Source organism: Silurus meridionalis, chromosome 3 (genome assembly GCF_014805685.1).
Source record: "Silurus meridionalis isolate SWU-2019-XX chromosome 3, ASM1480568v1, whole genome shotgun sequence".
NCBI classification, from domain to species: domain Eukaryota; kingdom Metazoa; phylum Chordata; class Actinopteri; order Siluriformes; family Siluridae; genus Silurus; species Silurus meridionalis.
Window position 1 is genome coordinate 28,181,858 of NC_060886.1, and position 26,694 is coordinate 28,208,551.

At 40.3% G+C, this 26,694-nt stretch overlaps 1 protein-coding gene across 4 annotated transcripts; it reads left to right on the plus strand.

The window, feature by feature from the left end:
• Positions 1 to 535: 535 nt before the first annotated feature.
• uggt2 (UDP-glucose glycoprotein glucosyltransferase 2) lies at positions 536 to 26,635 on the plus strand. 4 transcript variants are annotated; one of them, XM_046844750.1, is made up of 41 exons: positions 547 to 719; positions 3,738 to 3,868; positions 3,974 to 4,056; positions 4,140 to 4,270; positions 4,650 to 4,762; positions 5,389 to 5,566; positions 5,669 to 5,765; positions 5,893 to 5,965; positions 6,143 to 6,243; positions 7,410 to 7,509; positions 7,899 to 7,959; positions 9,131 to 9,222; positions 10,621 to 10,771; positions 10,930 to 11,049; positions 11,353 to 11,438; positions 11,566 to 11,701; positions 11,916 to 12,047; positions 12,621 to 12,785; positions 13,985 to 14,108; positions 14,202 to 14,300; positions 14,662 to 14,756; positions 15,221 to 15,430; positions 16,159 to 16,251; positions 18,446 to 18,576; positions 18,975 to 19,070; positions 19,171 to 19,273; positions 19,410 to 19,489; positions 19,676 to 19,865; positions 19,951 to 20,109; positions 20,235 to 20,320; positions 20,853 to 20,937; positions 21,078 to 21,160; positions 21,441 to 21,464; positions 22,111 to 22,212; positions 22,303 to 22,387; positions 23,412 to 23,594; positions 23,895 to 24,055; positions 24,134 to 24,248; positions 24,338 to 24,454; positions 25,753 to 25,909; positions 25,995 to 26,635. In XM_046844750.1, exons 1-41 carry the CDS (start codon positions 696 to 698, stop codon positions 26,015 to 26,017), a joined length of 4,575 nt encoding a protein of 1,524 aa, XP_046700706.1. In that variant the 5' UTR covers positions 547 to 695; the 3' UTR covers positions 26,018 to 26,635. The 4 variants fall into 4 exon arrangements, 3 of the variants coding, with proteins under 3 accessions (XP_046700706.1, XP_046700703.1, XP_046700705.1); XM_046844747.1 differs by having other exon boundaries at positions 551 to 719; positions 16,159 to 16,290; XM_046844749.1 differs by lacking the exon at positions 21,441 to 21,464 and having other exon boundaries at positions 555 to 719; positions 16,159 to 16,290.
• The last annotated feature ends 59 nt before the right edge of the window (positions 26,636 to 26,694 follow it).

The window sequence follows — 26,694 nt, forward strand, 5'->3', positions numbered from 1 at the left end:
GACTACATAATTGTATATTTGCTCTGTCATTGTTTCAGTGTCTTCAGTATTAATATACAATGTCGAAAACATGTACCGTACTCTAAATAAATATGTATTTTCACGAACTATGTGTATTAATTATATTTTATAAATAAAAGCTAGAAATTCAATTTCGCTATAGTCAATCGTTTATAATAAAATAAGAAATGAGACATTATGTTATTATGATCTCCCTGTCTGCACTGTGAAGTCTGAAATTTATCCCAATATACTGTACACACACACACACACACACACACACACACACACACACACACACACACACACACACACACACAGCAAGTTAGAAATCAACTATACTTGCTTATTGTGGCTGAATTCCAAATGGCTTTATCTTCCCTATCTAGGTGCACTATTAAGGCATGAAATAATGGTTTATAACCACTAGGTGGTGCACTTTATATTCCATCTTCAGGTATTTGGGATTCGGTCTGCAGCATCTTGGAGCAAACGTTGGACTGAACAGTTAGTTGTCCTTAACGGTGCCTGAATATCGCGCAGGAATATTGCACAAAATAAAATATATTTGAGGCGGAAAATAATAAAAAGTGAAACAAAACCAAACCTACATAACTGTCCTTTTTTCCCCCTTTATTTATTATTTATATTTTCTTCCAAATCACGTGAAACTCTTCAAGCCGCAGGACCCCATAATGGCGGCCTCCAGTAAAAGCAGGGTAAGAAAGCGGCTTCTCTTCTTTTCATCTTTATTAATAATAAATTGAATATATTTCCCATTTTCCTCGTTTCTATCACATGATATAAGGTTATTATTAAGATTGGAGTACTGTTTATATGGAAATAAAAATCCTGACATGTGTATTTTTATTACTTTATACAAACAGGGCTAAATTTTATCAATGAAAAAAAAACAACCATCTCACACCATGTGTTTCTCCATCTCTCTTCTCACAAACGCTCATTTTGTGCTCAATATAAAAGGATGTGACTAAAACAGAATAGCAGATGGTCAGTTGCATTGTGTGGATTGGAGCTACGTGGCACAGGGTTGTGTGTAATCCAGGGGACATCCAAGTGTCCTCAGGAAGTCCTAAAGTACAGGCAGGTGTCCTGAACATCCTTCAAAATAAGCTCAAGACCAGGAGAGATGATGTGATCAGACTGCTTTATACCTACCTTTAAACTGAGAAGAGAAACTTAATGATTTGGGGTTGATTTGGAGAAAGGGAGAGCTTCTGGTCTTTTCCTTTTTCTAGTCTTTTATGTTTTTTAAAACACGTGCACGCGCCTTTGAGATATTTTCCGACATACATAAGCAAAAACACAATAATCAGCCAATGAATGAGTGAAAAATGTAGATAGATGAGTCCATATTTGATAGGACAGATGTCGTCTCACACTGCTTCACCCTCCACACAAACAAATATCGAGGTGGAAGCTTTCAGGTTTTTTTCCTCAGTTGATTTGAAGCATTTTTCCGAAATATTTGCGTCAACGAACCTGTCAAAAACGACGGCGCACGGTTTCGGGATTTCTCGATGTTAACTTGGATCGAAAATGCACGATTTCTTCTGCAATGCATTTGTCAATTTCAACCACACAAATGTATTCATTCGATTGCATATTTAGACCGGATGGATGGTACCTGGTTGTTCGTCCGTTCGTCCTGATGTTCAAGATTCATCTGCAATTCGTCAAGACGCATTTGCAAAAAAAAAAAAGGAAGTTGGATAGAAATGTTTGCGTTCGGTGACACGCAATGAACCGGTGCTGAGATGTTCTGGGGGTTAAAACTATTCGGGTGAAACCGGTATAATATATTTTCGATCAGCATGAACATAAACAACTGATAATGTAGGGAACTGAAGACACTCGTACACAATGGATTAAACGGATGTACAAAAGCATTCGCGATTTGATCAAAGCAATTTCACCATATGCCCAAGTGACGACGTGGACGTGGATCTGATTCTGGGTGTAAGTAAACACCGAACCAGCACGGCTTCCTTTCCATATCCAACACCATGCAATTGAACCGCAGCTAATTAGAACCAGCTTTACTATAAAACAAGACTTCAAGCGTACATCCGAGCTCTGTACGTGTTCTTTTCGAGAGCCTGATGAGCGAGAACACCAGTCAGCTGCAGTGTTAAGGTCAGAAAGAAATCTCCAACCAGAGAAGTTTTACAAGAGGCAGAGTAAAAGAATTTCAGCTGAATGTCTGAAGAAATGAACTGGATGCCAAGAGCTTATACAGCTGTTATTCATGCTAAAGGAGGATTTTTTTTTTTTTGAACGGAAATACATTTTAAACATCTGTACAATTATTATATATATATTTTATATATTTAATAATATTAGGAATCACATATATGTTCATTTGGTTTATAGATTATTAAATATATCAAATATATATAATTGTACAGATGTTTAAAATGTATTTAAAACATCTGTACAATTATAAACATCTGTACAATTATATATATTTTATATATCTAAAAATAAACAAACATCTGTACAATTATACATAATAAACATCTGTACAATTATATATATTTTATATATTTAAAAATAAACAAACATCTGTACAATTATACATAAACATCTGTACAATTATGTATATATTAAATATATACATAATTGTACAGATGTTTATGTTTATTGTTAAATATATAAAATATATATGATTGTACAGATGTTAAAATTGATTTAAAACATCTGTACACTTATAAACATCTGTACAATTATGTATATTTTATATATTTCAAAATAAACAAACATCTGTACAATTATACATAATAAACATCTGTACAATTATGTATATATTAAATATATACATAATTGTACAGATGTTTATGTTTATTGTTAAATATATAAAATATATATAATTGTACAGATGTTAAAATTGATTTAAAACATCTGTACACATAAACATCTGTACAATTATATATATTTTATATATTTCAAAATAAACAAACATCTGTACAATTATACATCATAAACATCTGTACAATTATGTATATATTAAATACATACATAATTGTACAGATATTTATAATTGTACAGATGTTTTAAATACATTTTAAACATCTGTACAATTATATATATATTTTATATATTTAATAATCTATAAACCAAATGAGCATGTATGTGATTCCTAATAATAAAAATTTAATAAAAAGGTGTTTCCAAACTTCAAAACGAGGCACCCTGTAACCTGCTTTGATTATTATGGGATATGGATCGAACCAGGATAAATTAATCCGATCAATCAAAAAAAAAAAAAAGGAATCCCTAATGAGTGAACCAGAGGTGAAATTGGAATGTAAAAATATATACAAAATTAAATTAGAAGGAAGAAACATTTGAAGAGCACCCAGATGTATCGTATTTCACCGACACAAGATGTAGAAATGTTATAACGGATTATAAATCAGTCCCTTCTTTATGTAATGCACTATACAGACTAAAGTATTGGAACACCTGATTTTTCCAGCCTTTTTTTTTTTTTTTTTTTTTTTTCCGCCCCTAAACTGTTCAAGTGAGCAAACCAGTGGCGACTGTGGCACGGAAAAACTCCCCGAGATGGCAAAAGGAAGAAACCTTGAGAGACTCAAGAGGGAACCCCAGTTGCAGTTTTTTTTGCCATACGTCTGCAGTTCAGCGTTTCTCTGCTGCGCACAGCAGAACGCATCCTAATCACGCGTTTTTTTTTTTTCTTTTGGACTTTACAGCATCCAACAATGAGGGTCCTCAGCTTGCTGCTGTTCCTGCTGGAGCTCCATCACGCGCACTCGGCATCGAAAGGAGTCACGGCCAGTCTCAAGGCCAAGTGGCCCGAGACGCCACTTTTACTGGAGACGAGGTATAGTGGATTCTTGTCTTTTTGAAATCCAGCCATCCTTTTCCACTTCTGATGACGAGATTACGCCATTTTGCCCTTCTTTTTTTTTTTCTCTCAAATCCGTAGCGAGTTTATTGCTGAAGGTGGAGAGGACAAGTTTTGGCAATTTGTCGATACCGTAAAGGAGTTAACCGTGTACAAGCACGGCGGTAAGGAAATGCGTTCATATCATGAATGGCCCATGTGCAGTATTCTGATCATTGATCCTCTCATATCTTCTCCCCGTATCCAGAATCCGTCCGCTCGTACTATAACTTGATCATTAGGAAAGCCGGTCAGTTCCTGAGCAACCTTCAGGTCAACCTGCTGAAGTTCGCGCTGTCACTCAAAGCCTATTCACCTGCCGTACACGCCTTCCAACAGGTCAGACACACACACACACACACACACACACACTCTTACACCGACACACACAGCCAAATCTCTGTTGTATATTAACACAAAACTTTTATCATCACAAACTTTTATCATGTTTCTGATAATAAACTGTGATTGTGTTTATTATTTTTTTATTTAATTTTTTTTTTAATCTCCGAGGTGTTTGCGCAGGAGAAAGAAAACAATGGTGGCCTTAATATCACTAACCTACTTAACTTATTTTCAGCAACATTGACCAGTTTTGGAAATAAGCCCCCAATTCTGGCCTGATTTCTCAAATCTTCGCTCTTCTCTAAGATTTATTTTTCCTCCAATGTTTTTTTTTGTGTTGCATAAATTGCTTTTGGGTTTGTCCTTTGTTCAGATTGCCAGTGATGAACCTCCGCCAGATGCCTGCTCTGCCTTCGTCTCTATCCACGGCCTGCAGGCCTGCAGCACCAAGGACATGAAGAAGCTGCTGAAGGGGGCCGCAGGCAGGTAACACACATTTGGACCACTTTTGGGATTTTTTCAGTAGTGGGTTTATTATTCTTAGAATTTAGAGCATTGCTGGGCGCTATACGTTCAACCCCCTCGATAACTCGCGTCTCGGAAATTCCACGGGTTGTCATTCGGAACCTAACAGCAAGGGGGAATCCCTCCGTTAATATCGGCACCCCTGGAAATTATGAGCAAAGAAGGCTGTGGAAATTATTTTTTTCTGGTTTAAGCTTTAGATAATTTTTTTTTTTTTTGTACACAAATATTCACAAAATACTCAACTCTCATTGACATCAAACAATTGCGAACGCAACAAAATCCATGGCAATGGATCTGAGATGTTGCACCCATTAAAACCATCCTCTTCACAGTGCGTGGTGGACAACACATCCTTCTCCAGGTCGATTCATGGAATTCCCTGTACACTTACATTTGAATTCCCTGATGGCTTTTTCATGGCGTTTTTTTTTATTTTGCAAACTGGGAGTCGAGACCCCGTGTCGTCTCGATGATCAATTCACATGGAAGAATAAATTCCTAAAAATATCTGGATTTTTTTAACATGGTGATTGAGATTTTACACTTTTACACTACTCTTTTTTTTTTTTTATATATATTTACAGGCCGAAGCCGTACTTGTATAAGCACGATCATAAGTACCCAGGGATCAATGGGACGGACCTTCCGGTCGCCATACTTTATGCTGAAATCGGCACTAAAAAGTTCAACACCTTCCATAAGGTTCTTTCCGAGAGGGCGGCCGATGGGAAGCTGATCTACGTGCTGCGACATTTTATCGCTGTGAGTTTCGATTCTGTTCGAATTATCCGATTATCTCATTATTCTTACTGAAATAGTTGTGTTGTTTATTGCGTTTTTTTTTGTGTGTACATGTTTGAACAGGAGCCAAAGAAGCTGCACATGCTTCTGTCTGGATATGGTGTGGAACTGGCTATTAAAAGTACCGAGTACAAAGCAGTGGATGATACACAAGTTAAAGGTATCTCGTGGTCAGGTGTCCACAAACGTCTGTCCATAATAGTGTCAATTATTTATTTATTTTTTAAACGGATTGTTCAAATGGCAGAATCTATCTATTTATTTATTTAATTATTTATTCATTCCAGATTCGAAATCAGCAGCCAGTTTTGAAGTGGACGAGATCGATGATGTCCAGGGCTTTTTATTTGGAAAATTAAGGTTTTGATTCGTTTTTTTATCGCATGCCCTATTTTTATATTACACAAACTATTTTTTTTTAATAAGGATGTCATCAATGAGATTCCCCAACCACACACACACACACACACACACACACACACACACACACACAATACAAATGCATCAGGATTAATGGGCATCATTCTCTCTCGGCAGGACGTCTCATCCCGAACTGCGGGAGCAATTAGGAGAATTGAGGAGACATCTGTTGGAGAGCACGAACGACATGGCGCCTCTCAAAGTGTGGGAGCTGCAAGGTAAACACACGTTTATTAATGGCCTGATCTGGGCTCTACGCGTGTCCGAGCAGCTCCGTGCTGGGGTGACTAGAGCGATCCGTGGACACCTTGAGGAATGTCTGGGTGATGAATGGAGCAGCAGTACGAATGTTGGGCTTTTCTGTTCTGCTCCTGGTTTCTGACTGCTCCTTGGATGGAATATTATATATTCAGATAGAACAAAAGTTATTCATATTAACTGCCTTTTAAATTTGGTATGCATGGAAAAGTGGAAAAAAAAAACCCTCCACACTTCTGGGAAGATGTTTCATAGCAGGCCACTCATAATCTTCCACTCCAACCCATGTTTTAGTTCCATGTACATAAATTCAGCATCTTCCAGTTGAACCAGAACCACATCTTTTTACTGCCTGTTTCACCAGAAAAATGATTGGACACCAGATGTTTATGATTATTGGATTATTGAATGCATCAGCCAGGCAGGTTTTTGTGAATAAGTTGCCAGTTTGGGAAAAACTCCCATATTAGAACAAACATTTATTATAAACATGATGTAAATTCAAAGGAGCATAAATTGTGTCTTAAGTCAAGTCAAGTTTATTTGTACAGCGCTTTTCACAACAGACATTGTCTCAAAGCAGCTTTACAGAAATCAACAGTTAAGGTGAATGGTGTGTATTTATCCCTGATGAGCAGCCATGGTGACTGTGACCAGGAAAAACTACCTTAGATGTTATGAGGAAGAAACCTTGAGAGAAACCAGACTCAAAAAGGGAACCCATCCTCATTTGGGTGACATCAAGAGTTTGATCATAAATCTTTCAACAATACAGAACACTGGAGAGTGAGAACTAACATGACTACTGGAGTATAAGATTATAAGTAATGTTCTTTCTACAGTCTTTATGTAGGAGCTACTGAGCTCAACATTTGTGATCATCACAGATCCAGCACCAGCTTCTCCATGCCAGAGCCTTTAAACAATCCAGGAGGTCCAATGTCAAAAATGTGAAATCAAAGTGCACGCTCAGCATTTTTTTTTTTTTCCCCCCCATGTGTGAATAGATTGGGGGGGGAGGGGGGGGCGGCCGCTTGTGTGTTGTTTCCCGTAATTTTTTTTTTCATACAGATGTGAGAAGAAATAAATTGTCGTCTCTGTTTTGTTACTTCTTCTGTATCAACAGACCTGAGTTTCCAAGCAGCAACCCGAATCATGTCTGTCCCGAAGTTCGACGCGCTCAAACTGATGCGGGATCTGAGTCAAAACTTCCCCGGCAAAGCAAGGTTTAACATTTTTAAAAAAATTTAAATATGAATTTGTATATAGTTGTTGTGCTTTTTAAAATTTTATATATTTAAATTTATTTATTTATTTAAATTTTTTTTTTTTTTTAAGGATATCTTAAGCCACCCTTCTTTATCCTGTTTGTCTATTTTTCCGAGCGCAGCCATGTGTGGAAGTGGATTTTATTGTGTGATTGTGCTTCAGAAGGCTTTATGTGCTGTATAGGGGGAAAAGTGCTGATTCAGCCAGTGTTTACAGTCGTCAGCTCAGCAGATATAGCGCCTTAAAGAGCGCAGATTTTAGTGATTAAAAAACGGGTGATTTTATGAGTCGCCGGAGACGTCGGAATGAACCGATGGTGAATGCGCATGTTTTAATGTCCCCACAGATCACTGACCAGAGTGGCTGTAAACCAAGAGATGAGGAAAGAAATTGAAGACAACCAAAAGGTGCAGTTTTTGAAATGCTGTTTGTGGGTTTTTTGGTTTTTTTTGCCCAAGGTTTTGCTGTTGGTTTTAGTATACAGTGGGGGAAATAATTATTTAATCCCCTGCTGATTTTGTGGGTTTACCCCCCCTTACAAAGAAATGCACAATCTAGACTTTTTATGGTAATTTATTTAAAAAAAATTCAATTAAATTTTTATTAAAAAAAAAACATTAAAGAAAGGTTATAAATAAATTTGTATTTGATCGAGTGAAATAAGTTTTTTGATCTCGTACCAAATTATCAAGACTCCCACAGACCCAAATAAGTGCTGTCCCTTTAAGACAGAACTCTTACTATCAACTCATTATGTGTATAAAAGACCCCCGTCACAGAATCGACCTCTTCCATTCCAACATCTCCACCACCATGGGAAAGACCTATGAGCTGTCAAAGGATACCAAGGACAAGATTGTAGACTTGCACAAGGCTGGAATGGGCTACAAGACCATCAGATTGTTGCCTTGGCTGTATGTTTTTTATCACTGTCATGCTGGAAGACCATCCATGAACATCTACAGTGTTTTGGCCAAAGAGCCCAATTTTGGTCTGACCACCACATCACATTCTCCCAAACCTTCTCTGTCCATGTGCATTCTTGAGCAGAAGGAACTCAGTGTGGTACCAATGGTTTTCTTGGTGACTGTGGTCCCAGCTCCATTGAGATCATTAAAAAGCTCCTCCTGTGTAATCCTGGGCTCACCTTTCTCAGAATCATCCTCACCCCTTGAGGTGAGATTTTGCAGGGAGCTCCAGAGCAAGGGCGATCGTCTTGTAATTATCACGCCAATAGTGGTCTCTTTCTCACCAGGCTTCTTGCTGATGGTCTTGTAGCCCATTTCAGGCTTGTGCAGGTCTACAATCTCGCCCCTGATGTTCTTCGACAGCTCTTTTTGGTCTTTCCCATGGTGGTGGAGATGTTTGAATGGAAGAGGGTGGTTCTGTGATGGGAGCCTTTTATACACATGAGCTGATATTAGGAGTTCTTTTTAAAGGACAGGACTAATTCGGGTGCAAGTCAGAATTCATGCTGGTTATAAAATTCTAGACTGTTCATTTCTTTGCGATCGATTAATTATTTCCCTCACTGTATAACGTCTACATGCTTGTACTGTGCCACTTGTTTGTTCTCAGCGTCTGAGCAAGTCTCTGGGAATCCAACCAGGAGATGCTAGTCTCTACATTAATGGAATACACATTGACCTGGACCTTCATAACCCTTTCAGGTAGGACCTCAGAGAAAAAGATTATTTATGCGTTAATTGCTTTCCTGTATTACACAACTTGTTTGTTTATAGAAACATGTCCAATGTCAGATTGTGTACAGTTTATACTTGATGGATATCTGACCCAGTCTACATTTGCTGTTTTAATAACCTCCACTCTTCCGGGAAGATGTTCCACTAGATTTTGGCGTGCGTTTGTGAAGATCTGCGTTTATTCAGCTACGAGTGTGTTAGTAAAGTCAGGTACTGATGTAGATGAGAAGGTGAGAAGGCCTGGTGGTGCAGTCAGCATTCACATTTAGTCTAAAAGTGTTCAGTAGGGTTGAGGTCAGAGCTCTACAGCAGGCCACTCAAGATCTTCTACTCCAACTTATATAAGCATATATTCATGCTGGAACAGGTTTGAGTCTCCTCGTTAAATCTTATACAACTGTTAAGTTTCTAGCTGGAAAAGTCAAGTTTCCCAATATTGCTGTCATATATATATATATATATATGTGTGTGTGTGTGTGTGTGTGTGTGTGTGTGTGTGTGTGTGTGTGTGTGTGAGAGAGAGAGAGAGAGAGAGAGAGAGAGAGAGAATGAAAAAAGAAAGAAATAATAAGAGAAAAAATCAAAAAGAGAATAAAAGAAAGAGAAAGAAAGAAAGAATGAGGAAAAAATAAAGAAAAAGGCAATAAAAAGAAAGAAAGAAATACAAAGAATGAGAGAGAGAAAGAAAGAAAGAAAGAGAGAGAATGAAAGAATAAGAGAAAAATAGAAAAGAGAATAAAAGAAAGAAAGGAAGAAAGAAAGAGAAAGAATGAGAAAAAGAAAGAAAAAGCAATAAAAAGAAAGAAATACAAAGAATGAGAGAGAGAGAGAGAGAAAGAAAGAATGAGAGAAAGAAAGAATGAGAGAGAAAAAGAAAGAAAGAAAGAAAGAAAGAGAGAATGAAAGAATAAGAGAAAAATAGAAAAGAGAATAAAAGAAAGAGAAAGTAAGAAAGAAAGATTGAGAGAAAGAAAGAATGAGAGAGAAAAAGAATGAGAAAGAAAGATAGAATGAATAAGAGAGAGAGAAAGAAAGAAAGAAAGAAAAAGAATGAGAGAAAGAGAAAGAAAGAAAAAAAGAAAGAGAAAAGAAAGAAAGAAAGAAAGAAAGAAAGAGAAAGGCCAAAGCTTTGATTTACACCCAGGATAAAGATCTCAGCGCATTCTCGCGTTCTTCTTTAACTGTCTGGAAGATTTAGTGAAATTGATGCGATCGGAGACTCTGATTGGCCACGTGTTCGTCAGGAGGCGTTACTTTCATTGAGACGATTCTCAGAAAAAATCTTCATGCTTTAGCAGACTCGAGTTCTTTTTCAGCATCAGGCTCAAATTTAAAAGCTCCTTTTTCTGTCTTTGGTCTGGGCAGCATACTGGATATCATCCGTGGAGAGGCAAAACTTCTGGAGGGACTTCATAGCCTTGGCATCAGGGGTACCAGCTTGGGCAAGTTTTTGCGCCTCCCTGTGACCACCGTGGAGGACAGCTACGCTCTGGACATCCGTCACTCTGCGATAATGGTGAGGCTGAAACAATAAATTGGGTGTGGGTAGAAATGTTTAGCCATGCAGATGTCGTGTGTGTGTGTGTGTGTGTGTGTGTGTGTGTGTATATAATACACACTGATAGCAATTATGTTACTGTTTGTGGTTTAGTTTGTTTCTTTTCTACTTTTTAGTGGGTCAATGATATTGAGACTGACTCCACATACAGGAACTGGCCCTCCAGCATTCAGGAGCTGCTCAGAGCCTCGTTCCCTGGTGTGATCCGACAAGTTCGACGGAACCTCTTCAGCTTGGTTAGTCCAATTCCACCCAATCATCTAAAATAACATTGAAAACCTCACCTACCCAACACACTTGGATGACTTCATCTCCTCCTGACTTCACTAATGCTCTTCTGGCTGAATGAGAACAAATCCCCATAGTCACGCTCCAGAATCTAGTGCAAAGCCTTTACAGTGGAATGGAGAGCAGAAGGAGACTAAATCTGGAATGAGATGTTGGAAAAAGCAAGATGTCCACGTAGTGTATAAATATAACGTTTTATCATTGGCTGATTGGTTTTTAAAAAAAACGCTGCATTCAACTTCCTTTCCCAGGTTCTGTTTCTTGACCCGGTTCAGGAAGACACCATGGAACTGGTCAAAATGGCTGAGCTGTTTTACAAGCACAAGATTCCTCTCAGGTCCGTCACACATGTTTGATTTCAGCAAAAAAAAAACGATATAACGGATTCACTCGTTTAGACCGTCAATTAAAATCCGCCATTATTTGTGCCGGTTTATTTATCTATTTATTATTTTTTCTTTCAGGATCGGCTTTGTCTTCGTTGTTAATACAGATGAAAAGGTGGACGGTTACAAGGACGCCGGCGTCGCTTTCTTCAGGGCGTTCAACTATATCGCAGAGGAGTATGACATAACCCAGGCGTTCCTATCCATGGTGTCTGTGAGTCGACCTGGAAAAACTACTTTAAGAATTTTTTTTTCTTCTTTCAACCCTATGTGTCAGTTTACCTTAGTGCACTTTGATGAGTACAGATTTGTCGGTCGTCTCTGAGAAATTGCCCTGATACCATCGAAAGCGAAGAGCTAATCTCAGAGGCACGACTCGATCTAATCAAGCTTTCAGATATCTAAATTACATCTTGATGCACCTACAGATGTACGACAAAGTGGATGCCGGAGATTCCTTATCGGTCGACACGGTGACAGCATATCTGAAGAAGAAATTTCCGAAAGCTAATGCTGCCAAAATCCTTGAGGTGGACTCGAGCTATGATGAGAAAAGAAAGGTAGGATGCATTTCTTTTTCTTTTTTTTCCCTCTCTATTGTTTTTTTTTGGTAAATTATATACTGTGTAGACATGAACAAGGTTAGAGTTATGTAAATGTATTTGTGTATTGGGTCACCTGACCTTTCCTGCTATATGTGGTTCTTTTCCAAACTGTTACCACAAATGTGAAGGCACTCAATTGTCTTAAGATGGCGCTATAATCAAATTTTGGTGACAAAGTGAGCTCCTTGAAGATCTGGTGTACATGCTTTGGAGAGGAAGATCTTGCTGCTATAGAGCTCTGATCTCATCCCTACTGAACACCTTTGGGATGAATGTGAACGCTGACTGCACCCCAGGTCTCCTCACCTACATCAGTACCTGCCTTTCATAACACCCTTGTGGCTGATGAACACAAATATCCATAAGCACACTCTAAAATCTAGTGGAACATCTTCTCAGAAGATTGGAGGAGCAAATTGGGACTTAATGTGGAATGCAATGAAAATCACATTTCGTATTTATCACCAGGTGTCCCAATACTTTTGGAAATATAGTGTATGGTGTGATGGTGTTCGGTTGATTTTTTAGGCTGGAGCCGTTTTCTACAGAAAGAGCGGACTGGGTGCTCTTCCTGTGGCCCTGTTTAACGGGGTCCCACTTAGCTCCGAGGAGATGGACCCAGATGAGTTGGAGACCGTCTTGCTGCAGCACATCATGGATTCCACGAACTTCTTCCAGAGAGCCGTCTTTCTGGTATTCAGCATTACAGCATTAATATATCTTAATGTAACGCAAGACAATAAGTAAACGAAGTGCCGGTTAAATGTTTTTTTATGGTTTCTGAGAAACCCATGCATGTTCCTTTAGTTATCTATCTGTATGTAGATTTATTTTTGCATAGACAAATCGAATTTTGAATATAGAGAATAACATGAGAGAAATGCTCAATCACATGGTGTCATTAATGTTTCCACAGTAATATTTATAGCCATAGTTATATAGCCATATTATAGTTATGGTCTAGAATTTCAGATTTTCGTTCCTGACATAGAAAAACATACGAACATGTCAGTGACAGATGTTTCTTGTTGATCAGGTTGATTCTGTGTGACTGAAAAACCCTGTTAAACCATTAATATCTCCAAATTTAGACTTTTGATTTGAGCCCTAGGTTTTACCAGAAGACTAGAGTTGTCCTGAAAAAGAAAACACTGGTGCGGTAACAGCCAGATATCAAACAGTTTGCCCAAGGAAACCTACAGCAGATATAAAAAAAAAGGCCACACCTCAACATTCAAACCACTTATCATCATTAAGAATGGGAAGGTCAGATCAAAATTCGCAAAGAGATACAGAAAAGTTTATGAAACCAAAAGCAACCTTTGCCAAAGTGATGGAAAGGCCTGAATGTGGAGAAGGAAAGGATCTACTCATGATCCAAAATATTCAAATTTATATTATATAAGTTGAGGAAGTGTGATGGTCTTGCGTTGCAGGCTCACTAATCTTTATTAATGATGTATTTTCATGAAAGTAGCAGCAGAATGTATTCAGAAGAACATTTTGTCTGCCAACAATTTTTAATCATGGCAATTCCCAGACCTTAACCCCCGATTGAGCAGCGTTTTAATACCGTAGAGACGAATGAATTTAAATTCCCACAAAACAAACAGAAGAAGCTGCTTTACAAGCATGGAAGAGCATTGAAGAAGAAGAATGCTAGACGTTTGGTGACGTCATTGGGTCACCAGCTTAATGCAGTTATTGTAAGCTTGGGATGTGCAACCAAATATTGCTTTGTGGCAATTATTAGATTTTTTGCTCACCTCAAATTAGCTCTGACAGGTTTTTTAACACTTCTAAGTGCAAATATCAGTAAATGAAGGTGGTTGTTGTAGATGCTGGTGGTTATAAGATAAAGTAGATCTTTGTTTTTTGTTTTTTTGCTCCAGGGTCAGATTTCTGAAGGCACAGATGTGGTGGACTTCTTGATGGAGCAACCTAACGTCGTCCCCCGCATCAACCCTCTGATTCTAAGCCCAGACAGGAATTATTTGGATTTCACAGCATCTCCAGGTAGCACTGAATCAGCTTGCAGCCAGACACATTGGCATTTCTGCATTCCTGAAAAAACAGCTTCGAACTTTGTTTTTGTCTGAAACTTGCCAGTTGCTGATGACTGGGACGATTCAACAATGTTCTCGTATCTGGACTTCAAGGACAAGACAGCTGCCGTTTCTAAAAGAATGAAGTATTTAACGAAGCATGGTAAGTGTGTCGTATAAAAAATAAAGGCAATATTATTTGTAATATTTTTTTTAATTAAATCTCAATTCATGATATACATATACTGTACATATATACATTATAAATTGAGGGTAAAAAAATTTAATAATTGTGTGTGTGTGTGTGTGCGTGTGCGTGTGTGTGTGTGTGTGTGTGTGTGTGTGTGTGTGTGTGTGTGTGTGTATATATATATATATATATATATATATATATATATATATTATAATTTTTTTTTTTTTTTTATAGAGTATTTAATTGTTTTGCCACAATTTGTCTCGAGCCAGACACGATATAGTGAGCACGATTTTTAATAACTGCTGCATCCATTTCTGTGTTGCTGTAGATGAGGAGATGGTGTACGGCGTGACCTTTTGGATAGTTGCAGATATCGAGCGTGTCTCTGGCAGGCGGATTCTTCTGAATGCATTAAAACATATGGTGAGCGATTGCTTTTATTTGCGTTCCGTCTTCACCGCTGTGGGATTTGTTCAGTGTGTTAACATCTCAAATAATGATTTCATTCCCGAAAGCCTTTTTTTTCTTTACCTGTCGATTTACATTCCTGTACATGAAGGGGGGGCAGTGAACGACTTTTAATAACAATTAAACGTCGAGATTGTATGATCTTAAGAGAACCCATCCTCATCTGGGTAACACCAAATGTCCATTATGGTTCCATCAACGTTAGCAGCTCTTCACTTTTGGACACGAATGCAAATTTTGGACGCTTGACGGCTACGATTGTTGATTTGTAGCAAACTGTTTTGGAGTTTGATAAAAAAACAAAACCAGATGTGGAATTTCCACGCAGATGCGACCTGACTCATTCGCTATCTCTTGCTCATTAAGTGTGCTGCAGATGTTTCCCGTGCATCACCATTCTTTAATCTGTTTGCTTGCAGAAGTCCAGCGGTTCCAGTAGCCGCGTTGGCGTGATTAATAACCCCAGTGAGCAACCCACCGAAGACAACAGCCGTTTATACAGAGCCATCTGGGCTTCCCTTCTCACCCAAAGCAGCAAGAATACCCTGGATTTCACCCTAAAACTCCTCAAAAACGAGACCGTGCAGCTCCTGGAACGGGGCACCAAGATTAAAGATCTACTGTTAAAGGTTAGTGATGCCAACGTGACCATTTCGGAGGCCCGTGTGCTCAACAGTCCTGTGTTTCCATTGCTTCTGAAGCGCAGATGATCACGATATCACGGATATTTCCCGAGCATGTACACAGTTTATCCCCCTGCTGACTTGACAGTTCACAGCAGATCATCTTGTGCTGATTTCGACCTCTCTAAGGACACATCGATCCATGGGTGTCCTCCACAAAACGAACCAATTTGGAAAGGATTAGTTCTCGTTGATGATCTCGTCTACGTCTCTTCAGCTCTTTCACGTGAAAGCGTGCGGTGTACAGTAAACACGTCACTCGGGGAGCTAGCGCTGCAGGATTTTTATCATTATGCTGATAATGCAGATTTTTTATTTATTTCTTTATTTTCATCCTTTGGGGCATTTTTTTTTTTAGAGGTCTGAATAACGGGTGTCTGTAAAGCACACGCTCCGTCGACACAAAAGCCGATGTTTAATTACCAGTATAATCAATGAAACAGCAGGGTTGATTATGATACCTTTCTGTAAGTACTGTAATGTTTGCATTTTTTTTCGCAGCAGGGCCTCTGTTAGTCAATAATCCAATTGTGCATCGTTCCATACCAATGAAGTCGCACCACATATATATATATATATATTTATACAAACAAAAGATGATGACGGAACTCAACTTCTCAGTGTCTTCATGGATCCATGTAGATTTATAGGTCTGTGTTTCACTGTGCTAAAAGGTCATGGACCAGGATGCCTTCGAGAAGAAGTTCAACACCATGGAGTCGGGCTTTTTGCACAGTCAGCAGAGGTTCTGTCGGGAGGTGCTGAAGGTGAAGGCAGGGCACACCGCTGTAGTCAGCAATGGCAGGGTAAGATGCTTTGTTTATATTTTTCCTCCAGGCCAATTTTAGACCACAGTCCTCTTCATATGTCAGCTGAACATCGAAGAACTCGGTATCGCCGCATGAAATATAAAGATCTGAAGCTCTTCACAGCTACTTCACAGATCTGCGGTGTTTGATGTGACGGTACTTTACCTTTAAAACTGCGTCACATTCCGGATTTATGACATTTGGAAGATGACATCATCTAGAACGACTTGCAAGGTGCTTCAGAATCTCATACGTAAAAACTTGTTTATTAGGACACAGACTCAGAACACAATCAGTCGAAAAACTCTTTCTGGATCAGTCGCAGCCGTCAAATGTCTTTTGGACTCGAACTAAACCAGGTTCTGGTCTGGAACCAGATTTCAAAACCCATCACAAAACTAATTGTGGAACTTACACTCATCACAGTCCAGATCCATCTTCATGATTCTTGAACCTTACAGATACGTTGTCTGTTTATGCGGAGCAGCGAGTTGCCTCCATCTGAAGAGAGCTTCATCCAGAAAGATCTTCCAGGCAGGTTCGGAGAGCAGAAAGGAACCGGATCACTGTGGAGCATGTGTACTGTAGTACAAAACCAGTGCAGAACCTCCTTAAACAAACATCTGTGAGAAATCGAGTGCATGCCAAAGACCGCATGCTTATATGAAGAGAAAAAAAAAGATGCTGTGGCCATACAGAACTACAGTCGGTCTCATAAATATTTGGACAGCAATAAGGGTTATTTTATCTGTCTAGTGCAGCAGGCTGGAGCTGAAATCAAACACTCTTTATGAGCTCAGAGCGAAGAGGATTTATTTGAGACTATTTATAAATCGGATGAGCAGTGTAGGTTTTGTCCCGAATTTACCATTATACACTTTCAAATCCAATATGAACAGACTGCTATAGACATATATATACAACTATATAACTAGGTCAGTGTTCAAATATCGCCGGAGCTGTATATTGTGAAGTCTTAGCCAGATGTTCGCTCAGCTGTAGAGTCTATATTTGGTGATTCATGAGTAATGATGATCTGCAGTTCCTATCTGTCTCCCGCTGCCACACAGCCCCGGCATCTCAATCCTCCCTGCCATTTACTCAGCATGCAGCATTTTTCTCTTCGAGGTCACAGGTGAGTGTGTGTGCGCACTGTGTTGCAAGCCGGCTCCGGCACGAGACGGTCCTGACACTGTCCTTAAAGGGCGAGTCATGCATGTCAAAAAAAAAACAAAAAAAAAACAACGTAGGCACGATATAACAGATATTCGTGCAGGGATGGGTTGCCAAACAACAGAAAATCCTTCATAAATTGTGCATTATAACCACTTCCTTTTTTGTGAAACTCGACAACCTTCGCCCTTCATATAACCATTGTAACCATCGAACCACTAAAGGAACATGGCCTGTGTGCTACCTCATAATTATACTGTACCCCATGTTCCTGCAAGGGTCTTAGATCCCTTGGTCACGTCTCCTCCGACCCTCGTCGGACATCACAGCGATTTAAAGCTGATATCTTGGAGACCGAACGTAGCAAAAAGCTCAATTTTACAATTTCTCGTTAATTAAAACCGTAGTCTGTTCAGGTTCTATGCATTTTGTGCATTTTTTGGAAAAAACCTTCAATAATCAAGCTACATTTTCGCTCGTATTTATCGAGGGCGCCAGTTTTAATGGACGTCACTGTACATACGAATCAATCCATTTTGAGGTCTACTGCCCCGTGCTTGGTGTTAGTGCTAGTCTCTAACAGGATAGAATAATAGCAGTGTAGGATAAAGGTGATGTGAGAATAACTCCGTATTGATTTTCAGTGTTGCTTCCCTTTAAAGGGGGACAAATGAATCAGAACCATGGAAACGAAAAACCAGCAGCATCACTGTTTTTCATGCCTTTTTTTCCTTTTTTTTCTCATGTACCTGACTGACAATTTGAAAGCAGCCATCTGGCAAAGTGATTAAAAGAAATATGGCAACTAGCATGTCTGATTAGCATTAAAACCAGTACCCATGCCATTGCTTTGATGCTGCTTGGAAAACATACTCAGACTTGAGCAACAGCGAAATCTACAAATTCCCGTTCTTTATCCTCAATCGAATAATAATTTTTAGTATCGCTCGAGACTGACGTTTCCCCGTCCCTTCGCCAGATCCTGGGTCCATTTGCGGAAGACGACGAGTTCGGCACCGACGACTTCCACCTTCTGGAGAAGCTCACGCTCAGCACCTCGGCTGAGAAGATCGAGGCTAAAGTTAAGCAAATGAACCTGCCGCCTAAAAAGTACGCCCCTACTTCTCAGTATTGACTTTTCTAGAATTTTCCGTAGAGACACTTTTTTTGTTAAGGCTTACAGGAGCACGTGGGCTTCAGGAGAGTTCGAAGAAACTGTCATTTTGCAAGTATTTTAGTGTCGGGAGGTTTGTGGACACCCATTATTGTCCAGGCAGAGCTTTTATAGGAAAATAATGCACTGCTTTGAGCAAATAAATTGCACATTTTTGACATAACCTGAGTTTATTGCTCTTGTATGCCCTCTAGTGGAATTATCGAGAATAGCCACAATTTCCGCACTATTGCTTTAACCCGTTTATTGATTGATGCAGAATATAATCAGGGGTGCATCTATTTATAATATCGCTCTGACGTATCATCTTTCTATCATTTTTCTTCCCCTCCAGTGCATGCGATCTTATAATGAAAGCGGACGCCCTCCTCTCGGCCGCTCCCAGAACAGAGGCCCGGAAGGAGATCAAATTTGTGAAAGACAAACACAGGTGAATCATCTTAAAGTTTAAACTTGGAGTTTTTAGACACCAAGTGTCCATTGTATCCTGTTAACACGACCGACATGCCCGGTTTTGCCCGCGTTCGCAGTGTTTTGCTCCTTTCCCCGAGGGAAGGCGAGGTGTTTTTCGACGTGGTCGCAACGGCGGATCCGCTCACGAGGGACGCGCAGAAGCTGGCCCCGTTATTGATCGTAAGAGACACCGCTGCTAATTTGATCGCGTGTCTGGTGAGAACATTTCTATCATTCAGCCCATATCTCCTTTTTGAATCCTGCGTGTCGTGTGTGTGTGTGTGTGTGTGTGTGCGTCTGGCTGTCTTGTCTGCAGGTGCTCGGTCAAGTGGTAAATATGAGGGTTCAGTTGTTCATGAACTGCAGAGCCAAGCTGTCAGAGATGCCCCTGAAGAGGTAAAGCACGTGTAAAGCATGTGTTCTGATGACCCCATCATAATTTAAATCCAGACACGGCCTAGCATACCCAGGAGTCCTATTTAACCTTCTGACCAATCAGAGGAGGTTTATTACGTCTAAATCAGTTATTCAATGTTTCATATAATTTCATACCGTATGAATAAACTGGTTTGTGTTTTTCAGCTTTTATCGCTTCGTCATGGAAGCCGATGTGGGATTCTTGGGGAATGACACCATGGCAGCTGGTCCGATGGCTCGCTTCACTGAGATCCCTGAATCCCCATTGCTTACGCTGAACATGATCACACCAGAGAGCTGGATGGTGGAAGCAGTCCAGAGTCCATACGACCTGGACAACATTCATCTACAAGAGGTACTCAAGTGTGACGTGTTTTTTTTTTTTTTTTTAACAAAGCCGTTCTATAATTATGACGTCCGGTTGCGCTGTGTTCTCGCAGGTCAGCGGGGTGGTAAATGCAGAGTATGAATTGGAGTATCTGTTGCTGGAGGGCCACTGTTTCGACCTGTCCACGGGTCAGCCTCCGCGAGGACTGCAGTTTACCCTCGGCATGAAGCAGGAGCCGCTCATGCACGACACCATCGTCATGGCCAACCTGGTAAGAGCATCCTCATGGGTTTTCCAAGTCATATTTAAGAAGTAGTTCATCCAATGTTTGTCTAATCGGCATGTCACACATTTTAACGTACGTCGTTAAATCATCATGCCTTGTTTGCTTCGCAGGGATACTTCCAGCTGAAGGCGAACCCTGGCGCCTGGATCCTGAGGTTGCGTAAGGGACGTTCGGAAGACATTTATCAGATACAGGCGTGAGTAAAGCTTTCAGGGAGAAAGAAGCCTCCCGAGCATCGAGCTCAATCTTCCGGCTAGAACCCCACATAATAGCCAGTTAAAGCGGATTGTGTTGCCACGTATAATTTACTCCCTCGAAAGCGAAGCGAGCGGACGTTTAGTCCCTCTAATGAATTATAAAACGAGCCACAATGGCTGTGAAAGTGATGGATGGGTGCAAATACTAGAGAACAAAATGTGTGTGTGTGTGCAAACACCTGAAACTAGTGGACACCCGATCTGAAAGGGAACACGCGCTCCCTACTAGGTGACAGTCGAGTCGGGGAATTTGTAGATTGAGGGATTTCGAATAGTCTCACTTTCTATTTTCTTCATCGCTCTTGTGGCTGGACGCTGGCGTACAAATCACGGCAAATCAAGCTGAAGTGTGTGGTAGAACAAAATCGTTCTCTCCGTCTCTGTTCATCTTAACATGTACTCGTCTGCTGTGGGTTTGTAGTCGCTCTTGTAGTTTTGTAGTTTGTAATTTTGAGGTACCGATACATCCAGGCACGACGGGACGGACTCCCCCGCAGACGCCGGAGACGTCGTAGTGATGCTCAACAGTTTTCACAGCAAGATCATCAAAGTCAGAGTGAGTGTTTGTTCACGCAGCATTAAAATCTCTCCAGAATTAGGCTACTTGGATGTACCCCGTGTTAATAATCAGGAAATTATTCGAGTTGCATTCACATTAAAAGCGAGATCTTAACTCAAATTGCCTATTGCATGTAGGTCCAGAAAAAGCCGGAAAAACTCAATGAAGATCTTCTGAGTGACTCTACAGACGGCAAAGGCCTGTGGGACTCGATCGCCAGGTACGTCAAGAGCAGAGTTTATAGAGTTCGCATGTGTATTTTGCAATTTAACTTATTTGAGTGAGGGGTGTATTTGAGTTGATACTGGATATGAGACATGACTCCTTTTTTTTGTATTGCTTCCTTTTATAATGTAATATCACAAAGCGTTTGTGTGTGTGTGTGTGTGTGTTTGTGTGTTTGTGTGCATGTGTGTGCATGTTTGTGTGTGTTTGTTCGTTTTCTACTAACAGCTGTGTTCATTTTTGTAATCTGTCTCTTCACTGCATTCTGTGTCAAGTGTATGGAGTTCTTTGGAAAAAAGGTAGGGAGCCAAAGCTTCAAATCTTTTATATTCCCTCACATCATCTTCTAGGGTTACTTTTGGGTTCACATTTGTATCTTCGGTAAGCTCAGAGAAGGATTTCCGAGTGAGATTTGTGCTCACTCAAATGCAGTCAGTGTTCCAGTCCATTCCAACATGTATTCAATCTGGTTGAGGTCTGAGCTCTGTAGCAGGCCACTCAAGATCTTCCACTCCATATACATCATGCTGGAAGAGGTTCTGGTCTTCTAGGTGAGGTGAAGGGAAAATGACACGCTGCCTCATCCACGGAAAAAGATTGCAGAATTGGTTTTAGTAACATTCTGAAGAATCTTATAGGTTGCCTGCTGAGGAACCACCATGAGAAACATTCAGTTGGAGTCTGTTTACCAAATACAATTGTATTACGGCTATGGAAAATCACGGAGCATATATAAAGGCATCTATGGTTTGCATGCACTTGTGCGGGTTTTATCGAGTGTCTCAATAGTCCATAGCCAACTCTAAACAATATTCAAGGCTAAGTGTGTGTACCTGGTGAATCATCAAGCGCATCGGCAGAACCTCATTCGCTCCCGAGGCTTATAATATTATATGATTGTGGGATCGTCTGGCATTTACAGGACACTTCTTCTGCCTTGTGCAGTTTTACAGGCGGTTCTAGCGTGGAGGAAGTCGATACTGTGAAGGAAGACGTGCTAAACATCTTTTCAGTGGCATCTGGACATCTGTATGAGCGCTTCCTGAGGTAGTGGACACACACACACACACATTCATCACTGTTTTGTTTGTTTGTTTCTCATCTACAGTACCTTCACCCTGTACTTTTGTTTTTCAGGATTATGATGCTGTCAGTCCTGCGACACACTAAAACCCCTGTGAAGTTCTGGTTCCTGAAAAACTACCTCTCTCCGTCTTTTAAGGTGTTTTTCACCTGACATTTCCACGTTTCTTTCTCAAACTATTACCACAAAGTTGAAGGCACACACTTGCAGGAGTATTCAGTTTTCCCTTCACTTGAACTAGAAGACCCAAACCTGATCATGAAATGCCCCCCTGTGTATAAGCCAGCTTTTTAAACTTATAGAAGATCTCGAGTGGCCTGCTATAGCGCTCTGACTTCAATCCTACTGAACTCCTTTGGGAGGAATTGAACTCTGACTGCACCTCCTCACCTCACCTTCCATGAGTCCCGGACTTAACTAAGGAGCTACTACACTCCAACATCAGAGTGGACGTTATTAAAACAGCAAGTTTTATGGGCAGGTGTTCAACGAAAGCTATTAACTGGTTATCACTTTGTTGTATATCTGGATATTAGTGGTGTATAAAATAATCTGTCCATATGTGTATGGACCAAACAAGTGTGGTTGCCCAATTGTGATTTTTCTGACACAGACTTAAAGGTATATTTGAAGTTTAGCGCTACAGAAGCGACAAAATGGAGGAACTGGCAACGGATTATTGAAGATTTGAAAAGACCAGATGATGATAATTTTTCTATTGTAGCTCACCACCTTAACGTTGTGTGCACTCTGACATGCTGTTCTGCTCACCACGGCTGTACAGTGTGATTTCTATAAGTTAATAAGTCCTTCTACATAGCAAACCAAACCAATCTGGCTATTTTCCTCTCAGCAATCAGACTTTCCATCCACAAAAGTTTCCTCACTGAATGCTTTTTTTTTTCTCCACACCATTTTGAGCAAAATTGTGTGTGAAAATCCCTGGAGATCTACAGTTTCTGAAATCCCTGAATCAGCATTTTTGGTGCTAACATATGTGCCGCCATTAAAGATGGCGGAGATCACACTGATTTTTTTTCTTTCAGTCTGGAGAAACAGAAGATAATGTGGATGTATAGAATTAAAACTAATATACAATTAAATGTAAATGGTTTTTGATGTTTTTTTTTTTTACATCTCATCATTGTGATTGTGTGTGTAGGAATCCATTCCCCACATGGCTGAAGCTTACGGTTTCCAGTACGAACTGGTGCAGTATAAGTGGCCCCGTTGGTTGCATCAGCAGACGGAGAAGCAGCGCATCATTTGGGGCTACAAAATCCTTTTTCTGGATGTTCTCTTCCCTCTAGCGGTGGATAAGATCATCTTTGTGGACGCCGATCAGGTGAGTCTAAAGCCTCTCGAGATTAACATACACTATATACTGTAGACAAAGGTTTGTGGACACCTCACCTCCGTTCTTCTAGGAAGATCTTGAGTCACTTAGATGAAATGAAGGCGGGGGTGTATAGCTAGCATAGACAAGCTATATATTTCTTTGGAATACAATTGTGAGGTAAAAATTTGGGAAAAACCCACATATAGCTGGAAAGGTCACGTGTCCCAGTCCGTTTGTCAATATTTTGTAGATTTATTAGCATTATTATTTTATTAGCATGAACAGAATCCTTTTTTTTTCTTTCAGATTGTCAGGGCAGACCTGAAAGAGCTGAGGGACTTGGACCTGGAAGGAGCCCCGTATGGATACACGCCGTTTTGCGCTAGCCGCCATGAAATGGACGGTTACCGGTTCTGGAAGACTGGCTACTGGGCGTCCCATCTGGGTCACAGGAAATACCACATCAGGTTGAGAAAATTTTCAATCAAAGTCGAGTTTATTGTTAGTCACTGAGTTTTCTGACATCATTACGAATCTCATTCCAGTGCACTTTATGTGGTGGACCTAAAGAAGTTCAGGAAGATCGCAGCGGGAGATCGTCTTCGAGGACAGTACCAGGCTTTAAGCCAAGATCCAAACAGCCTTTCGAATCTAGACCAGGTCTTAATAATTGAATACTCACACCAGAATGCATTTAGTTTTCAGTACATTAAATGGTGTTTATTCTTTTCTTCTAATTCTCATGACAGGACCTCCCTAACAATATGATCCATCAAGTGGCCATTAAGTCGTTACCTCAAGACTGGCTGTGGTGTGAAACTTGGTGCGATGATGCCTCCAAAGCCAGCGCTAAGACAATCGACCTGGTATGTATCGTGTTCCTGGAAATCATTTTCCCCTCGGTGTCATTCTGGTGCTCGCAAACCCTAGACAGACAGACTACATTTTCAAAAGTATTGGGTCACCTGACCTTTCCTGCCATACGCGGTTCCAATTGATCCCTTTATCTAAATCCTGTATCTGTTGACCGAGTTACTGATCAGACACCGATAGCGCCCTCTAGTTACCGATCAGTAAATCGATACAACAATTAGAGTGATCACCCACCGATCCCTTGATCTCTCGAGCCAGTTGCTGATCACTTGTGGATCTCGTGGATCTTCCATCAGGACAGTGATCCAAAACATACATCAGAATCAACACAAAAATGGTTCAAGCTCCTTCCATGCTCATCCCAGACCCCTTTTAATGGAGATTTTAGCCTCAGAGCTTAGTAGCATGGAAGTGTGCCTATATACAGGTTCCAGTATCAGTCTAGACTGTAATATGCCTATGGTGTTTAGTTACAATGGAAGTGTGGATACTGACGTTGCCTTTTTCAGCTCCGGTCTTCTCGCTGTTCCTTCAGGATGATTGATGCACACATGTAGAGCCTTTTCAATGTCTGATCAGGCAGGAATGAGCGGAATGAATTAAGGGCCAGATATTCTTACTCGTGCAATCTAAGCCGTTCACACACACACACACACACACACACACACACACAGACGAGAATAGCAGTCTCATTTACACTCCCACCTCTCATCGTGCATGCTTTTATTAGAGTCTACAGATTAGCGTTTATTCCCTGAGGCTTAAACCAGTTTCATATTTTGGTTTTAAGTCTGGCTGGTGTTTTAAGTGACTCTGACCAGATCCAAAAGATTCAACTCAAATCAATTCTGTCAGGATGTGAAGTCGGGAAACCGAAGAAAAAAGCACATTGGCTGATCGTGTAGAGCATCCGAAAGCCACTTCCTGTGACGTGATCCTCACGTAACGTCTTTGACGTTCAAGTGAAAGTTCTTCGTAGTTCTAGAGGGCACGTTCTAGAAATCCGAGACATCACTTGTATTTTCCGAGCAAATACTAGTCGAATAATGATGTAACTATATAGATCAAAGTCCTAATGGACCAAAGGTCAAACGTCCTAATAGTTTTGTTCATATGAAGATGCGGTGCAGATCCAATACGGTGCATTTCCAGGAACTTTCCAGGAAATGCTGAGAATACAGTCCAGGATTTACCAAATGGTACCAATGTTGCTGTGCTTCAGTCCATTTTTTTCCACGTGTCCCCTCAAGCAGAGTTTTTGTGCAGTGACTGATGGAGCATGTCTTCACAGTGTAACAATCCGAAGACCAAAGAGCCGAAGCTGAGTGCCGCGGTACGGATCGTGCCCGAGTGGTCCGGATACGACAACGAGATCAAGCAGCACCTGAAGAGTGTCAAGAATCGGAAAAACAGCACGAAGTCAGCCGCCTCGCAGACACGGGTTACCGGTGAGCAGATCTAAGCCCGCTTTCTTTTAGAACCAAAATGCTCATGCTAATTTTTCGAGCTGCTCACTAACATTTGTTCCTACAGGCAGCCAACGTGATGAACTTTAGCACCTGGTGAACACGGACAGAGGGAAGTATGCACTTAAAGAAAAAAACTTCTCATAAAGCTCTACAAGTGCACAGAAATCCACGACCTGAACTAAAGGGTGGGAGGAAGAGAGGTGTTTTTTTATAACGGTTTTCTATTCATGGATTTTCCTGGTTGGTGTTTACATTTTAAAGCCACGAGGTCACACACGAAAGAGGAAGATTCGAAGATAGCGATGTAACGATTCAATTGTGTATTTATCCTTTTTTTTTTTTTTGTTCTGCTGCACATCAAATAACGGCGAGTTTCATTAGATGCAAAAGGGACAGACTGGGTTTTGTTGCCACCTAGTGGTCAGTTTTGGGAACAAAAAAAATGCACTGACGAGTAAATTGCGAATGCACATTCCTCATGTCTAAATATTTTTTTGTCTGTTTGTTTTTCCCCTTTTCATCTATTCCACACGATAAGCTCATGCCGAGTTCTTCTCTTGTATTAGAGTTAAATGTTTGCACGAAAAGAAAAAAAATCCCTTGTTGATCTGATGTAACATCAATGCCGAGCTGTTTTTTTTTTATTATTATTACGACGCCTGGAAGGACGTGGATTTTCTCAGGAATAAAATGTTTCTAAACAGCTACAATGAGTGTCACTGAAAGCAGATTAACAGTGCAGCGTCGAATTGCAGGAGGCTGAA

Coding starts and splice junctions, on each gene's coding strand:
- uggt2 (XM_046844747.1), top strand. CDS start 696: ATGGCGGCCTCCAGTAAAAGCAGG. Junction 14,757..15,220: donor TGAATGCATTAAAACATATG/GTGAGCGATTGC, acceptor GTTTGCTTGCAG/AAGTCCAGCGGTTCCAGTAG. Junction 18,577..18,974: donor ATGAACCTGCCGCCTAAAAA/GTACGCCCCTAC, acceptor CTTCCCCTCCAG/TGCATGCGATCTTATAATGA.